This window comes from Eretmochelys imbricata, chromosome 2 (assembly GCF_965152235.1).
Source record: "Eretmochelys imbricata isolate rEreImb1 chromosome 2, rEreImb1.hap1, whole genome shotgun sequence".
In the NCBI taxonomy this organism is placed as follows: domain Eukaryota; kingdom Metazoa; phylum Chordata; order Testudines; family Cheloniidae; genus Eretmochelys; species Eretmochelys imbricata.
This window is the reverse complement of record NC_135573.1, coordinates 264,536,691-264,554,245: the sequence shown is the minus strand read 5'-3', so window position 1 is coordinate 264,554,245 and position 17,555 is coordinate 264,536,691. Positions and strand designations below refer to the sequence as shown.

Genomic DNA, 17,555 nt, shown 5'->3' with positions numbered 1-17,555 from the left:
AAACAATGGGAGTGGCAGGAATGAGTTCGGGGTATTCCTCTTCATCCTTTCCAGAGTGCTGAGTGCGGGAGTGGTGGCTATAATTAGAAATACTGGGGCCTCTGTGGATCTCAGCTATGGGCAGAATCTCATAGTTTGCCCTCCTGGGAAACAATAACGGCATTTTCCCACAGTCATCAGAGTGGGAAGGGGGCATAGCTGCCTCGATTGTTTCCAGGGATGTCTGAGAACCGGTCGTCTTTACCAGCCCCTCGACAGAGCTATGACCTCCTTTAAAGAGAACACCAGCGGCTTGTAATAGACCAACGCTGCCTTCAGGAGCCTTGCCTCTGAAAGCGTGTGGTGCTGTATGTCTTGGGAGAGGAGTTGCTCTGTAGCTAAAGCATGGAAATTTGGGGTTTAGGCTTGTTTAAAATCATTGATTTGATTGCGGGGGGGGGGGAGGGGAGGGGCAGAGATAAGTCAGGAATCCTGATGTGTATCAAAACAGGGTGTATTCATTTAAAACCACATAAGTAAATTAGTTTGACATAGAGGTCAGGTAACAAAATGGAGAGGACCTCTCTACTGCAAGTCCTCCCATGTCACAGCCTGATCTTACAGTATGGAGCAGTGATTCTCGACCTATTTACTATTGTGGGCTGCATGTGCAGCTCTCTGTGTTATGTGGGCCGCATCCACACACTATATATACTTCCTGTATGGCCCTGACGATGTCACATGGGCTGCAGCTGTAGTGGGCTGCTAGGAGCCCGCGAGCCACAGGTTGAGAACCACTGGTATAGAGAGAGCTCCTTCCTGTCGCCTGAACTGAGCCACGCTCTAAGCAGAGTCGGTATCTAACCATATTATATAGTCCTAGCCTGAGTTTGCCAAGGGAGTAGAGCAGGTTCTGCTCTGTGACAGCCCCCTTCACTAATCCTACTTCATCTTTTCCGTGTTTCTGTGTTTTTGTTTCCATCATTCAAAGCCGTTTCCTCTCTGGCCAGGAGCATCCATGGAAGCACAAAACAGGCACAAATTAAACCAACAGGCTAGAGTTTCGCACTCCTCAATGGGCATCTGCAGTCTGCATTTCTAACACCCGGGGGAGGGGGCATGGGATAGAAATAGCACTCGCAAGTGCAGAGTCATGGCCACCAGTAAATATTGCTGTGCTCGGAGTGTCCGGGCCTCTCCCTCTTGCAATGTCTGAGCAGAAGGAAAGATGGAATTCTGCCGTTGGTTTCTCCCTGTCTCTTGTTCCACTTGAGGCTTTACATTAGTTTTGAAGCAGGGATTTTAATCTAGTTTGGGTACTTCTCTGAGTTCAGAGTTCTCCCGGTCGGGGTGTTTCATTCTCAGTGGTGGATGTGCCCATCACAGGAGGGAAGGAGGTATCATATGCTGCGTGTAAGTCTGAGTTCTGGGATAGATAATGTAAAGAATTACGATAAGGAGTTTAAAAGTAACTTGCCACAGAGCTGTGGAGTGGGAAGTCTCCCATGATTACTCTAAATACAGTAATAGCTGGGAATAAAGTTTGCCAATCATCTTTTCAATGCTTCAGATTGTGGGGCTCTGTCCTTCCACTAAGACAGTGTTTCTCAGCGACCAGTGGACTGGTGCCAGGCCCTGAGATCCCCCTACCGCTGTCTAGGAAGGCAGCAAGCTGGTCCCTGTTGAGAGGGACGGCTCTAGAAAATGCTACTCCTGCAGGAAGGCTCTGTCCTGTGCATCCCTGCTTGCTTTAAATTGACATAGTCAACTCAAGTCATATGTTATAAGCAAATCCATTTCCTTTCCAATGTTACAGCAGCAGAGGTTGGACTCAAACCGGGTTTTAATATAATTGACTTCAGGACTGCTGCTGTTCACTTCTTGCATTTCTCTCGGTTCGGACGATGGACATCAGTTTCACGTGGTTTATGGTCTGTTTTGCTTCTGGAGTGCAGTGTTTGGGTTGCAAAAGTTGCAGGGGAATGTTTTTGTAGAGCAGCATGCCTGTTGGGGTTAGGTTTTGTAAAAGCTTCTTAAATACCAAAGTGAAGCATCGTCTTCATGCTGACTTTCTTATAAGTCACTTTGTTAACATCACATCAGCCATGCTATCAGAGGCTCGTTCACCTGCACATCTACCAATGTGATATATGCCATCATGTGCCAGCAATGCCCCTCTGCCATGTACATTGGCCAAACTGGACAGTCTCTATGTAAAAGAGTAAATGGACACAAATCAGACGTCAAGAATTATAACATTCAAAAACCTGTCGAAGAACACTTCAATCTCTCAGGTCACTAGATTAGAGATCTAAAAGTCGCAATTCTTCAACAAAAAAACTTCTAAAACAGACTCCAATGAGAGACTGCTGAATTGGAATTAATTTGCAAACTGGACACTATTAAATTAGGCTTGAAAAAGACTGGGAGTGGATGTGTCATTACACAAAGTAAAACTATTTCCCCATGTTTAGTCCATACATCACCCCCCCCCCCCCCGTTCCTCACACGTTCTTGTCAACTGCTGGAAATGGCCCATCTTGATTATCATTACAAAAGGTTTCTTTTCTCTCTTCCTGGTAATAGCTCACCTTAACGGATAACTCTCGTTACAGTGTGTATGGTAACACCCATTGTTTCATGTTCTCTGTGTATATAAAATCGTCCTAATGTATTTTCCACTGCATGCATCTGATGAAGTGGGCTGTAGCCAATGAAAGCTTATGCTCAAATAAATTTGTTGGTCTCTAAGGTGCCACAAGTCCTCCTGTTCTTTTTGCGGATACAGAGTAACACGGCTGCTACTCCTGAAATTTGTTAACATTTGTTGTTCTGTTGTTCCCTCTAGTGGAAGATAAGGTGAAAGACCAACTGGAAGCAGCGAAGCCAGAGCCTATTATTGAAGAAGTGGTATGTGTCTTGGTCTTCAATACCTGCTTTGAAATATAATTGTGCACACTTGTAAACTCACTCTTTTCCATTACATGAGTTTGGCTGATCTTAATCAGAATTCCTTTGTTCCTTTTCCCCTAGGATTTGGCAAACCTCGCCCCCAGAAAGCCAGACTGGTAAGCGCGATTTTAGGAATCAGCTTGCTTAGATTCAGTCCTTTTAGTCCTAAACATCCGCGTGTGTGTTCATGGTCACAGGGACGCTCTCCAGCTATTTCCATAACTTTAACCCTGTTAAGGTTGTACCACCTGGGATTACAAAAAATTGGGAAACTTATGTTCAGTATCAAGGGAAACTTCCCAGTAGCGAGATCTGAGCGTAGAACAGTCTCCTAAGGAGAGAAATAAAATCCCCATCCCTGGACATCACAAAAGTTAGACTGCAGAAAACCCTAGTAAATGTCCTGTAGAGAATGAACAAGCTCTGGCTTTTGGGATTAGCTAGATGGGACAGATAAGTGGTGCTGATCTCCACCTTCTGGGAGTTTCCAGGATGGATACAATTTGTCTTGTTTCTATTTGCCTAATGATGAAAGGATCTGGTGAAGCTTGTATTCTTTGCACTGCGGTTGCATGTGGAGGCTCGATTGGGGTCAAGGCCCTGGTGTGCTTGGTACTGTACAAACACACTGTGAACGATGGTCCCACAGCATGACAGCACCCTGATTTCAGCACGTGGACGGGCACCAGGCTTCACGCACACAGCTGGAGCAGCATGTGCAGGATAACAAGCTAAGGAATATGTTACTGACAGGGCCCTCCGAAGCCAAGAGCATCTGTGTTCAAAGAGTGTGGGACAGGTTTCTGATGGAAGTGAGGGGCACAGAAGGGCCTGGCCCAATGTTCTCCTCAGCTGGATTTTCACATCCTCCTGTTCTGAAGCCCGATAGATGGAGGTGGCCTGTGTGGCCGCTCAGCAGTGGGTGCGTTAGACCGTTTCTCCCCAAGGGGTCCTCACTGGTTGAGTGTTGGTGTTTTGGGCTCAGCTGGTGAGTTGGCTTCTCTTTGAGTTTGACTATTGTTGTGCCACATGGATCGCTGGGCACGGGCGTTGAGGAGGGACTAATGTGAGTTGTGGGTCTTGCGAAGTGTCAGCAATTCAGAGACACTTGTGGCCACCAGGAATCTCATGGAATCCTCGGTCTTGTAGATGGTGCTTCTCTTCTCACACTTAGGAAGGGCAAGAATTGCCCTGTGGGGAGGGGCAGAGGCCAAAGATTTCTTCATTCCCCTTCTTCCCCCAGTGAGGTGAAACTCCCCCGCGCCCCCATGAAGCTGGCACTTTTCTTACCCTTTCCATATAATTCCTGTTTTAAGGAAATGCCGCTGCTCCCCTGCTCTGGTGGTGGTATTTAGGGACCACCAGTGGCAGGGGTATTCCATCCGACTGGTCTGCATGGCTCTTGCATTGGCTCTGATGATGATTAAAATGCTGGCAGCTTGCTCTGTAAGACACAGTCTCTGCCCCAAGGAGCTTACACTGCAGATGCGGTGTTTATGGCTGTTCATTTGAGACCCCAGACTGGCTCTGAATAGACTCATGGATCCCTTCTGCTGGGCTAGCTGGTGGGCTAGCTTTGTGTCTGGGTGTGCTTGTGTGTTGGGCTTTTTTGCTAAATTACAATCCTCTCCCCCAGGGATTTAAAGCGAGACGTAGCCAAGAAACTGGAAAAACTGGAGAAGAGAACGCAAAGGGCAATTGCTGAATTGATAAGTAAGTGCACTGCTGCTGTTGAACTAACGTGGAAATGGTTATAGACTTGGAAGGACTGGGGCCAAGATTTTTCAAAGGCAGGAGACAAAAATTAGGCTCTTTAATTGATCTGTATGCATCTGTATAAGTGCTCCCAGCAGTTGCTTCTGAGCTCAGAAGGATCTCCGGGGGAGCTCAGCCCTTTGAGAAGCAGACTATTTACTTAGGTGCCTCCGTATTTATCTTTGAAAATCGTGGCCTCATTTTCAGGCAGTAAATATTGTTGATGGTCCGTGACACACTTCAGGGTGCAATTCAGACCAGTGGGAGGTTGGGTCACCGCTTGTATTACAACCCTGAGTGCCCCGAAGTGCTGCTTTTGCTCCCTGCCTGGATCTCCTCCAGAACCCAAAGGGCTGGTTCCTCTCTCATTTTAGGTGAGAGAGAGAATATGGGTTTTCTGCCCCTTTCTTTTATAGTCCAGTGAACCTTTGAAATGGATTCTTCTGAAGGTTACCCTCAAAGTACGGTTCCTTCAAGCTGTGAGGAAGGCAACATTGAGTCTGGTGGAGAAGGAAGTTCCCTGCTCTTTCTTCCCTCCCAGGTGTTTGCTAAAATGCAAAGTGTTCTCTTTCCTGTGATCTCCTCCCCTTCTTAGTTTGATGGCCCCATTTACTGCTTATATGTCAATTGAGGTAAACGCCCATTCCTTTCTTTAGGACAGACCAGTTTACCAAATCCCCGGGACATGCCTGGTTTAAACACACTTTAGTCATAATTCCAGCATGTACTCAGAACTCTTTACACACTACACAAGCCTAGTAATGATCAGTGACTTATTAGTTTTCAAATCATTCTGCACAAGGTGTGTTTTGTATAAAGAGTATTACAGTTGTGTGTAGCGTGTGAACAGAGAGGTGCGTAGGGTCACAGCCAGTTTCTCACTCAGTCTAGAAAGCAACAGAAAGGACTTTACAACACGAGTGGAAATGAACAGAGAGAGTGTTTTAAACATGTTGGACTTGTAGAGAGCTGGAGCTCTCTGGACAACGCTTAGCACCGATGCTGTAACTTTATTTCCAGTTCTGCTCTGAATCTTCATGGCTGAGAACGATCTCCAGTGCAAGCTCAGTGGAGCTCGGCAGAACTTTTTAAAACGAAAGGCTGTGGAATAGTGTCAGGAATGAGCCCCCCAGGTGCCCCCTCTCTAGAGGCATTGAGGTGGTCTCTGGAGTGAAGATTAATGCTGCCTTCCTCTGGTAGTCAGCCAGCCGGATTGTGTTGGTCCTCAGACCATGTTTCCAGCCAAGCCCTCACCGGATATGTCTAAACCATTGTTAGTTCCCCTTGATTGCTTCCCTGATGGGCGGGTGGCTGATTCGGGGAGGGGTAATACGGCTGCCCACCGTGGGCAGATAGACATGTCTATGGGATGTGCCCCGAGGCTACAGTGGTACAGGTTGTACAGTAGAATCCAGATTCGCCCAGCCAGTTGGGTGACACCCACATCCACTCCAGAAATAACTGGGACCTGAGCCAATTCAGAGTCAATGGAGCAGGGAGACTTGCTGGCAAGGTTGGTGGACATCCTGGAAGTTTGGGTAGCACAGTTCAGATCACCCCCTTAACGTGCCGTTCTAAACTCCGGTTACACAATGATTGCTGACTGGCTTTTCTGTTGCCCGCACAGGAGAGCGATTGAGAGGCCAAGAGGAAGAACTGGCATCAGCTGTTGGATCAGCAAAGCAGGAAGGAAGTGATTCTGATTAAGGAGGTCTGGTTAGCTGTCTCAGAGCACAGACGCATTGGGACTTGTCAGATTGGTCTTGTCACTCTTGCTAACAGAATCCTTAACTCCCTTGGACTTGGGTAGAGGGTAGTGTCTCTCTGAGACTTGAATGCTTTAGCCACAGCTCCTAAAGGGGCAGGTATGGGGAGCCCTGCAGTCCTGTCTAGACCCACAAGCATGTGGCTTGCTGTGTGTGAGCATTTCACACGGGAATGCTCCATGCAACGTGCATGTTGCACGCTGCATTCTCATCCCCCGGCGAGCGTGCCTGGCTCTCTGGCTCAGCTTCCCAGGGGGTGATCGTTGCAGTATGTGGTTTGGGATTGCAGGGGGGAGGGTGTCCAATGGAGCTTTTCTGGACTTTTGATGAAGGAAAAGTTCTCGGATAAAGCATTGGATCAGATTAAAGGAGCAAATGGCTCATGAGTGGCATGCGGGACACCACAAAGCCCTGTGCTTAGCGATCATCCCTGGGAACTTCACGTGAGAATTGTGGCCCCTACCTACACTGGTCAGGGAATAGTGGAGCGTCTTTCTAGCCCAAGCCGTGTTTAAGAGCAGTGTGCTAGAGAAGTGCGAACGCTTTCTTTGGCCAGTGCAGACACTGTGTTTCTGTGCTGTGTGTGTGCACGCATGCATGCATATAGAGCCAATTCCTTTGCTGACCTCTGTTATCTCTCCTGCAGTACAGCTGAGCACATGGCATAACTGTGTAATATACAAGAGGGGCTGGTGAGCTGTCGTCACTTAAACGGATGAGGGATGAAGCCTCTCCTTGCAGGGGAGACTTTGCTGAGGGCAAGAAAAGACCAATGACTGTACAAAAGAATCCCGAAATGGCCTTGCAGCTGGAAAGCTTTCTGCGTGGTCACTAAAAGCGGCCTTGCCTGCAGTCTAGAAGAGATTCATGTACGATTCATATTGTTCCCTTTTGCTTTTTACACACACACCCACACACACACCCACACCCACACCCCCAGGAGGTTGTGGAGCATGTGCCGTATCGGTGGGCTTTGTTACGGATAAAACTGGGCTGCCACATAAAAAAAAAATATTTTTTTATAATAAAATGATCCGGCAACGGTGCAAAATGTCCCGTTCCTGCGCTGGGCGCATCAATTCAGCGGGGAGGGCACGAGAGCATGTGCTGCAGAGGTAGTTAATTTCACATTGGGTTTAGTCTGTGGGCCGGCTGCATCTGCTTTGTGGGGGAGGAAGTGGTGCCCGGGCAGCATCAGCTCAGGAGCGCACAGGTGAGGAGCCGCAGCCGTGAACACGCCCCATTCAGTGTCAGATTATTACTATGACTTTCTAAAACCTGTGTCGATATTCACAGCTCTGCAGGAGCTTGGGCCTTTGGCTCTTTTTGAATAATGAATCCTTTTCAGTGGCCCTAACTTCACGGAGAGCATCAGGGTGCGTTCCTAGGTCCCCTTTGTGAGAGCGGGGTCCCGTTTGCCCTGGGATCTGGACCAGGCTAGCCAACTTCTGATTGAATCACTGTTGTGGTAGCAGCATTCCCATAAGTGTGGGATTTATTTAAAAGCTCACTTTGTGTGGTATAAATGCAAATCACTCTGAAGACATTGTAAAGGATAGACCTGTCGTAGAGAGCAGCTAGTGATGAAGGTTGTAAACACTTTGAGGCAGACGGATGTGAAAAACAGGTGGAAAAAAGGGCCAAGGATCATGCCAACTCCTCAGTGGGAGCCTGCACTTTCCTATGTGACATCAGTTCATGACCTGATCTATTCACTGATCAGACTATACAGCCACAAGAGAACAGACCAGATGCTGTGACGTCACCATGGGATATGCTGGACAGCCTATATACATTTAAAAGCTTTGGAGTTCCTGAGATGCAACATCTGATGTGTAAGAATTTGACAGGGATCTTTCGAGCAGAGTTTACACAGGATACAAATAAATGTCCCAGCTAGCAGGTACATACTGCTAGTTAGCTTGTTGAAAGCTGGGAAAAGGTGTTGGGTTAAACATCTCTAGATCAGTCTTCTGTCCACAATTCAGGAGCAGAACAGGCCACAGGGATTCACGTTTTTTCCGGGCTGTCCTATGGACGTGCCTCGGCGCTGACATGCAGCGGGGAGGAGGGGTTGCTCTCACAGCAAAGCAGTGTAAGACACCCCTGCTTGGAAAACTGAGGGAACACAGCTCTCCAGATTGTACCCTGGGGAATGTCACAGGGAGCCACCCTCAACTGGGCTGCCCTTGCTAAACAGGGGGTAGGATTACCAAATCCCACTGGAAATAAGAGGGGGTGGGAACAGGTGTTTTTATCTGGTGGCAGGGCACCATGGCCTTATCACTTTTTACCTGTCTTAAGGATGAGCGACGTGGTAGAAAGGAGTGAGTGGGGAGTGGGTCCTCGGAGGGGTGGAAGAGACGAAGCAGGGGGTGCCTTGGGGGAAGAGGAAGAGCGGGGGCAGGGCCTGGTGGAGGAGGGGCGGAGCTGCCAGTGGTCCACTGAGAGTCGTGGCTTTTGTTCAGCAATTCCTAGAGCTGAAATCACAGAGGACCAGGCCCAGGGGCTGGGGACAACAGTCCCACACTACCCAGTGAAATCATTCAGAGCTGGGCCGGGGGACCTCCAAACACGGCAGTGGGAGCGAGTGGCAAGCAGCGACAGCGGCAGATAGACCAATGACAGCAGCCGTGGAGGCATTGTTCTTTGCCGTCCTCCCCCCCCACCCCCCCGGGTGTGGTGGGTGGACCCATGTGAACGTACCTCTGAACTCTGGATCTTCACTAACCAGGGACAGCCAGCCGTGAGCGGGGCGCAGCGGAGGGAGCAGGGAGTGGCATGTTAAAGGGATTTTGGTTCATCAGACTTTCATGACACAAAATGGGAAACTGAGGCAAAGGACACTGCCCAACACGCTGCGGGGTGGGCGTTTGCGGGGTGGGCATGTGCTTTCAACTCATGCTTGTGGAGTTTTCCCAAATTCATGCTGGGTCCCCTTTTCCCTTCTCATCAACATTTTATTTTGTGGCACTGACTCAGTGCTTGTGCGTGGGGAAGGAAGTAGGGCTTCTGAGAGGTGGTGGTGAATTTTCCCACATTACTGGGTGGGAGCTCCAGCCAGTTCTGGGTCGTATGGTTAAGAGGAACCCCTAGATATCAAACCCACCCCGGTCGCTGCCAGCTCCATTTGGTGGAAGAGTTACACCAGGGTCATACAAAATTCAGCAAGAGCTGGTCCAGATATTTCAGTCGAAGCATTTCCCAGCTGAAATAGGGGGTTAGGCCCAAAATTGGTGAGAAAAGATCCCTTGATTTAATGGTAGGATTTTCTGACAGGAAATTTTGACTTTGTTTAGTTTCTAATTGTCAAAAACTAAAAATTCAATCAGAACGTTTTCATTTTAGGGGTTTTGTCACCCCACTTTCTCCCCTTTTTACTTTTCCACTGACAAAGGGGGAGAAAAAAAAGAAACAAACAATTTTGGGGTTTTTCTTAAAATAGACTAGAGCTAGAATTTCCTGTTCATTCCTCCTTCCCTGCCCTGAGGTGCGCGCGTGCACCCCGCCCCCCCAGTGCCACATGTGTCTGGGTGGTGGTGGTAATTGCTCAACGGTCCTGTTGGCTGTGTCTCTGAGTGACAGATTGCGCCGTCAGAGATTTATCCACACGAATAAATCACTAAATCTCCAAAATATCGACACTGGCTGCAGTTGCCATGGGATGGAAACTGGGACTTTAGTTTCCCATGCTGGGATCCCCAGGAGCTTCTTGGGTGCGTGACACATCTTTTCTTCAAACACTGATTCCCTAGTGGCCTCTATTTTTGTAGCCAAAAGCCCCAGAAAGGGGCTCTCTAAGGTGGAGGGGAGACCCCCCAAGTTCTCTTACCCTCAGGCCTGACAGAGGCTGAGAACAAAAGAAGATGCTGACAAGAAGCTGAGACCGACTTGCCCACCCCAAACATTCCAAAATCACGAGTCAGGCTCCAGAAAATCTTGTCACCTCATCACAGGCCTCCAGGAGCTGGCGCTTTAAGAAAAACGCCAAATATCGCAGGAGTCACGATAAAAGCGTGAGAGCTGGCGACGCTGCTGAGAACTAGTGCTTTCATCTCAGGAATGGAACTGAGCCGTGTTTTCCTGCCAAAAATGGGAGAGTCTTTCCACAGATCATGGAGGCCTTTCAAGGCTCAGGCAAGGGTTTGGGCCGAGCCGAGCACTTGGGGAGCTACAGTGGCTGGGAGCATGGACAAACCAGTGGGGATGGAGGGATCGGAGGTTAGGGGCTGGCTGAGCAGGGGGGAAGCCTGAGGCTTGTTTGGGATAGGGGTTGCAGCCTGGGGGTGTTGCTTTTGAGGTGCTGTTGTGGGTCAGATGGTTTGGACTATCTCAGGACGGTTTGGACTATCAGGGCAGAATAACTGAATAAGAAGACAGAGAGCCCCAGAGTTACTGTGTGCAGCCCTGAGAGACTTTTGGGGAAATAGCAGATGACTACCTCTCTGCTCCCCTTTGGGATTACAGATGGTGACTCACCTGTACATAGATTTTACCTGCTTTGACCTCTCAAGAACTCTCTTCTTTTTTGTAAGCTAATAAACCTTTAATTAGATTATTACAGAATTGGCTGCCAGCTTTGTCTTTGGTCTGAGATGGAGGATGCAACTCAACGTGGGTGAGGGACTGGGCTTTTGGGCCTTGGAGTAACCTGGAATATTTGTGATTTTTGGTGTACGTGACCATTTATTACATAGTCCAGTTTGCCGGGGTCGCAAGACAGGCTGGAGTGCCAGAGGGGACTGTCTGTGACTCCGTGGTAAGATGACTGTAGTACTTTGGGAGTTCGCATTTGGCACGGGGTTGGTGAAATCTAATTACAGACCATACCACCGGGTGTGTGTGTGCCCTGCTTTTGACAGTCATCCCTGAGTCAGGCACTCACTGTAATGAGCTGCTCCAGACAGCATGACAAAGGCCATCTCCTCCCGCTCGCTGCCTCCCCAGGCCCAGGGGCTGAGGAAGGACAGGTGGGGAGGCTGGGTCACGCTGAGTCACACCTGGGAGGAGGGGGGTTCTCTGCCCAGGGCGGGTGGGCTGGGCAGGGCACAGGCTATGCCATCCCCTGGAGTCCTCATCCAGCCTCACATCACCATGAGCACTGCCCCCTCCTGGCAGTGCGCCTCCTCGTGGCCTGGCTGGGAACTGGCCACTCCCTTCGCTGTTAGGGCATGGGCTAGGTCCCAGCTGTCAGAGTGGAGGCTGGGGCAGGGCCTAGTGCTACCCATGGGCAGGTGCGAGGAGACCTGGCTCCACGGGCCTTGCTCCAGGTGTGCTGGGGACGCAGCCTTGCTCCCCACTGGAGAGGAGCGGGGATGGGGTTACTGCAGCGGCTGGGAGCTCTGGGCTGCCTACGGGACCTTGCCCTGCGCCCCTTCGAGCCAGGGCTGTTAGGAATGAGGGCGACAAGTTACCGCTCCTCCGGGCTCAGAGGTTCTTGCTTTTATTGGTGCAAGTGAATAAATGCAAAACACACAGGAAACTCCAGGCTCAGCAAAGTGGGTTCATCGCCCAGCATGGAGGGAATGAGCCCCCCACAACCGACAGGGCCCAGTCACGGCCTCCGCCTGCAGCGCTCACCAGGGGCTGGGAGCTTCTGTACCCAGCAGCAAGCGCACTCCTGACGTGTCGCCTTGGCCGCCAGCTCAGCAGTGCCAGGGAACAGGTGGGGGCAGGGAGGCCGGCTGGGCCCAGCCAGAGCGAAGGTGCCGTCCCCTCCCCAGCCATGGCGTCTGTTCAGCCTTTCTGGATTCCACATCTGAAAGGCTTGAGGAAGCCTCTGAGTCTGGTGCTGCCTGGCAACCCTGGCTTGCGCTTCCTTCTGCGGCCGTGCGGCCGTCTCACTGAAACACACACGGGCGAGACACAGCGCTGGGGGCCGGAGGAGCGGGAGGCACCAGCCCACTCCATGGCTGCCCACTCCAGGCTCACGCTGGGGAGGCCCTGGGTGTGGGTCGCAGCCTGCCCAGGCTGGGAGGCAGCGAGTCTGAGAGAAGCCCAGGGACGGTCAGTGTCCAACAGCCTCAGCTCAGAATCCCCTTTGCATTGGTCCCAGCTGAGCCCCGTTCCCTCCCCATGAGACTCGTCAGCCCTCAGGGGGCCGCGCCCACTGATCTGCTGTGCCCAGGCCCTGTCTGTATTGCAGTGGGGGCGTCCAAAGTGGGCCCTGCGCTGCCTGGCTCAGCCATGGGCCCTGCTCGGCCTCTGTCCCTTGCAGGCGTGAGGGGCCCTGGGCCCTGGGCGTTGTCTGCGCTCCCAGCATGTAGGAGCCTGGGGGCAAAGCAGGAACCTCCCAGCCAGGGCTGGGCAAGAGAGACATGAGCAGGAGCCGCCCCAGCTCCGTGCAGGGAGCGTGACGGAGGCGTTACATCGCCACGGCAAACTCTCGTTGGCCGAGCAGGCGGGGAGGCGAGCTGGGTGCTGATGCTCCACAGGGACCGAGAGCGAATTACCCCTGTGGTGGGGTGACGCTCACCGCACGTCCAGCAGGGGGCGCTCTGCAGTCGGGACGTCTCACACTCCCCCTGGCTTTTCCGGGCAGGCTTCTCCCCATGTTCTCCCTCTGTCATCCCTTTGCCCCCTGCCCCCTAACGCTCAGCCCTGAATCGGAGCCAGGCCATGGGGCCCGGCTCGCATTTCCTGCTCTGAAGGGAGCCCCTTTGCCCAGAGCTGAGGAGGAGCTGGCGGCTGATCCACCGGCTCAGCCCTCCCCAGCTACAGGGTGGGGAGGAAGCAGGGTGCAGGGGCCGGGTCTGCCCCATACAGAAGGTTCGGCTGGTCAGGGCAGGGGTCAGTGAGAATCTCCCACGGGGCAGGGTCATTTCTGGGGAGCTCATGGATCCCCTAGGTGGGGAGATGTAATTCCCACAGTGGGGACGGGGGCAGGGAGGGTCCCTGGCTCCACACGGCACATCCTGCCAGAGCAACCCGGTATCCGATACCATCCCACCCCCCAGGGATCCCCAGGAAGGGGAACGAGGCAAAGAGCCTCCCTGCAGGGACGTGCTCAGGGCCCCAGGTGCAGGACTCACCAGTGGCTGCTGTTGGGCTCCGTCCACCTGGGCTGACGCCCCATCACGTGCTGCCACCGCGCCGGGACCCTCCACGCCCAGCGGCTGCTGCAGGACGGGCCCAGCCAGGGCAGCCCCGGCCAGCGCCAGAACCAGCCACAGACGCCTCATCGTCCCCTCGGGCTGCGTCTCCTCACGGGACTGTCGAGCTCTGCTACCAATTCCCCTGGGAGAGGGGCCTCGGCTTTGTGTCGCCCTCGGCCTCTTGTGTGCACGAGAGGATTTTAACCAGCTTGTCTCTCCTCAGAAACTCCTCCCTGCCCCAGGGAAACAGAAAGGGCCTTAGTGCCATATGCTGAAATCCCTTCTGGGTTTCCTCACCCCACAGAAGCCTGAAGCAAGTCAGTTACCAGCACTGACCCTGGCCTCTGCCCAGAACAGCCCTTTGTGGGGTTTTTGTATGGCACAAGTGGGGAACGAAGGATAGCGGGACAGGAAACGTTCACAAGCTGTTACACTGGATCCTGCCTTTCCAACTGGCCTGTGTCTGACCCTACACCCACCCAGCACCTCTGCTCTGAGATCTTCCCTTTTTGTCCACTGAAAGGCATCAGAGTGGGCAGTCAAAACACTCGGGGCAACCATTAAGATGTAGCTTGAGAATGGGACATGGGCCTTTTATATCCACGCCACAGGCCCAAGTATGGTCAAGCTCAAGTGACCAGAAGTTACCAGTGGATGGATAACTGAGGTAGCCTAAGCGAAGTGAGTTGGGGGGCCCAGTAGAGTTTCCCCAAGAACAGATGGCCACATCCCAATGACACTGTTGGTAATTCTGTTTGGCAGGTGTCACCAGGTGGCGCTGTCACATAGTATTCTAAGATTCCTTTCTTGGTGTGTGAGCAAGTTTTCAGCCTTGGGAAGACATACTGTGTGTGAATTTTGTGTTAGGTTAGGTTATGGTGTAAAAGGGAGCTGTGAGAGCCCGCAGGAGAGTTTGCTCTCTGCCTTGGACTCTGATTAGAATCAATTCTGGAGATAGAGTGGCTATCTGGCCATCTCCATTCCAGGATTGGGTGTGTGTGTGTGTGTAAATAAAGCAAAAAGCCGTTGGACCAAGGCAAAGTCCCTAGCAGCTGAGTGCTGTGTGGTTTAGAGGGAAGCAGCCTGGGTGTTGTCATTTGGATCTGATGCAGTGTGTATGTGTAACCCCTGTCTGCTCGGTGTGGCGTTCTGTCCCCCTCTAGTGGCAGCTAGACCAGCTAGAGAGGCTCATGCATTAAGGTCCCGCGGTCTCAGGTTTGCTCCCAGCCGCTGCCACCTGGGGTCTGTCAGCATTACTCTTGCACTGTGGCTGCCCGCCAAACTTACATGTGCAGCACTGGGACCAGGGCTCTCTGCTCTCACCCTCACAGATGCAGGCCATTACCTAGTGAGATAAAGGGCCCAGTGCACTAACATGCACTCAGCGTGCAAGTTCTCACCGATGAGGGCACTCTGCAAGAAGGCATCTTCCCTGCGGCATGAACTTGCGCGGTCCGTGCGTGGGAGCTCACATGAAATGGAACTCAGTGCGGTGGTGTTATACAAGAACTGATTCTGGGTTGAGTCATTCAAGCTGGGGTGTACTCTGTCCTGTTGGGGACAGCCGATGTGGTACAACTGTGCGCTTAGTGGGTGGCTAACAGAGCGGAGGTATCCGGGAACTGACGCCCAGTTAAGCACAAGCAATTGTCCCTCTCGCTCAAGGTGGCGGTTGGGGGAAGAAGGCGACTCACAGTCCTGGGCATCCTGAGAACCCATCACACTCCTTAAGACTCTCACCATGAAGAGTTTAACATCCTGTTGAATGGGGAGGGTCCAGGTTGTATTTCTATCTTAAACTCGATTTAAATCCACAGATGAGGTGCTTGAGAAAAGGAGATGGTAAAATGCAGAATGGCGGAGACCCTTGGGAGGAAGCGGATGTGTTTGCATTATCTATGGCAAGGGGCTTTGTCACTATATGTATTGTGTTTGGAGAATTTCATATACAGTGATGGAGCAGAGAAGACACCAACCAGTGGATATATGGATGCGTTTCAAGCACTATTTCTCACAGCTTGGCACTGGACCCCTCTCTGGACAGACACCGGTCTGTTGTGAGTGGACCCAACTGCTGGATCCCACAAGCTTCTGAGCCCCTGGGCTCTGACTATTCCCTGTTCCTAGCTCTGGACCTCTCGGGCACACTCCCAGGTGCAGACCCTCTGTCTGTCTGTCACCCTTTCTGGGCCATGGGACCATGCAGTCTGGCCATCTTAGACCCCTAAACCAGTGACCCAGTCCTTCCAAGCCCACTGTTGCTATGATACTTTCCCTCAGAGTTCCACCTTGCTGTGGGGGCTCTGAGCTTTAAGATCAACCCCTTCAGGGATGACATGGTGGGCCAGCAAGGAATACAGGCTTAGCAAAGAAATTCCTTAATACTGACCCTTTACTCTTAGCAAAGCACACTGAAGAGTTACAGATATTTGGCAACCAACGAAACCCTGAACGCAGTCCCTCTATGTCTGAACTCTCCCCTCCAATGAGTCCTGGGTTTGGTCAATGTCTTTACGCTAGGCAGCCAAAACTTCATGCCTTCCTTAGCCTGGTCTTCTTGCATGTCTGATCACCATATTTGCGGTCAGGAAGGAATTTTCCCCCAGGTCAGATTGGCAGAGAGTCTCTGGGGGGTTTTCGCCTTCCTCTGCAGCATGGGACAAAGGTCACTTGCAGGTTTAAACTAGTGTAAATGGTGAATTCTCTGGAACTTGAAGTCTTTAAACTATGATTTGAGGACTTTGATAACTCAACCCAAAGTTAGGGGTCTATTACAGAAGCGGGTGGGTGAGGTCGTCTGGCCTGCAGTGTGCAGGAGGTCAGACTAGATGATCACAATGGTCCCTTCTGACCTCAGAGTCTGAGTCTATGTTGTGGTGCTTTTGGTACAGAGAAACATCTTCCTTTTAAAGCAGCCTCTGTCCCCCTTTTGCCCACGTGCTTCAGCTGGGGGCGTTCCTGTCTCCAGCCCCTGTCAGTGTCCTTGTAGAGAGACATTAAAGTCAATGGCGTCCACTGGTAGAAAACCCATTTTCCAAGGAGGGGGAGCGTCATTCAGTGATGATGGCCCTTGAGGACTCTGTCATCACTTTCCAGACACAGATAGTCTTGCCACTAGGTATCAAGACCTGCCACAAAATGGAGGCTGTAGACCACAAAGGAGGGTTCAATCCAGGATGAAGGTCACATTCTAACACAGACATACCTCCCAGTCTGTCACCCTGTTCATTCCCTGCAGCTTGCTCATTGTCAGGTGGGTTCTTCAAGTGTTGAGCATTTTTTAAAAAGTAATTTTTGATTAGTTGTAACTTTAGTTTGCTTGGAGGACAGCTGCCTGGCAATTCCCCCCAGTAATGGCCATGGGGGTAACCATCTGGTTACAGAAAACTCCTGTGCTTGTGAAGTCTGCCTGGGATTTCCCTGTTGTTTTCAGAGTTTCATGGAGAGGAATCTTGACGCTCCCCCAATGAATTGGTTCTAACACCGAAATTTCTAAAGGGTTCCTCTGGTGTGAAGTTGATTGCTAACAAGAATGTCATAAATATGATGTTTTCTATTCTACGTCCAGGGTGTAAAACTGTTATTTTCAATGTGGATTTCCCATAATCGCTTGCTAGATAATCCGCTAAGTTTTTATCTCTCTAGGGGAATGGTAGAGAGATGCCTGCATGTCAGCGGCTGGCACAAATGGGGTGCTCTGTTTCTGAAGCCAGCAAAGGGCTTCCTCCATCCTTACTGCTTCATTGCCCTGACTATAAGTTAATTACATTGTTATATGCCTTAAGCATTGAAGACTCCCTGTCCTGAGTGCGCTAAACAGAATTAAATCTGCGCGCAACACAGGGAAGGACTGCGAGCCCTCTACTATCCAGCTGAAAACAATTACTGCCTTTGTTTTCTTTTGTGTGTCCGCTCCAAAGCAAGACAACCAAAGACACCAGGAGCTCTGATTCCATCCAGGAGAGAGCAGTGGCGCACGTTACTTGCTATTTTAGCACAACTTCTGCCA

At 51.2% G+C, this 17,555-nt stretch overlaps 1 protein-coding gene across 3 annotated transcripts in view; it reads left to right on the top strand.

Annotated features, from left to right (window-relative positions):
• The window catches only part of CCDC12 (coiled-coil domain containing 12), a 76,560-nt gene extending 67,741 nt beyond the window's left edge, over positions 1-8,819 (top strand). The window contains exons 4-8 of one of the 3 annotated variants that reach the window (XM_077808480.1): positions 2,828-2,889; positions 3,013-3,047; positions 4,568-4,644; positions 6,314-6,397; positions 7,104-8,819. In XM_077808480.1, the coding sequence (XP_077664606.1) occupies positions 2,828-2,889; positions 3,013-3,047; positions 4,568-4,644; positions 6,314-6,393 (254 nt within the window). In that variant the 3' untranslated portion in view covers positions 6,394-6,397; positions 7,104-8,819. Of the gene's footprint in view, positions 1-2,827; positions 2,890-3,012; positions 3,048-4,567; positions 4,645-6,313 lie in introns of all 3 variants that reach the window. The other 2 variants (XM_077808479.1, XM_077808478.1) reach the window with 2 other exon arrangements.
• The last annotated feature ends 8,736 nt before the right edge of the window (positions 8,820-17,555 follow it).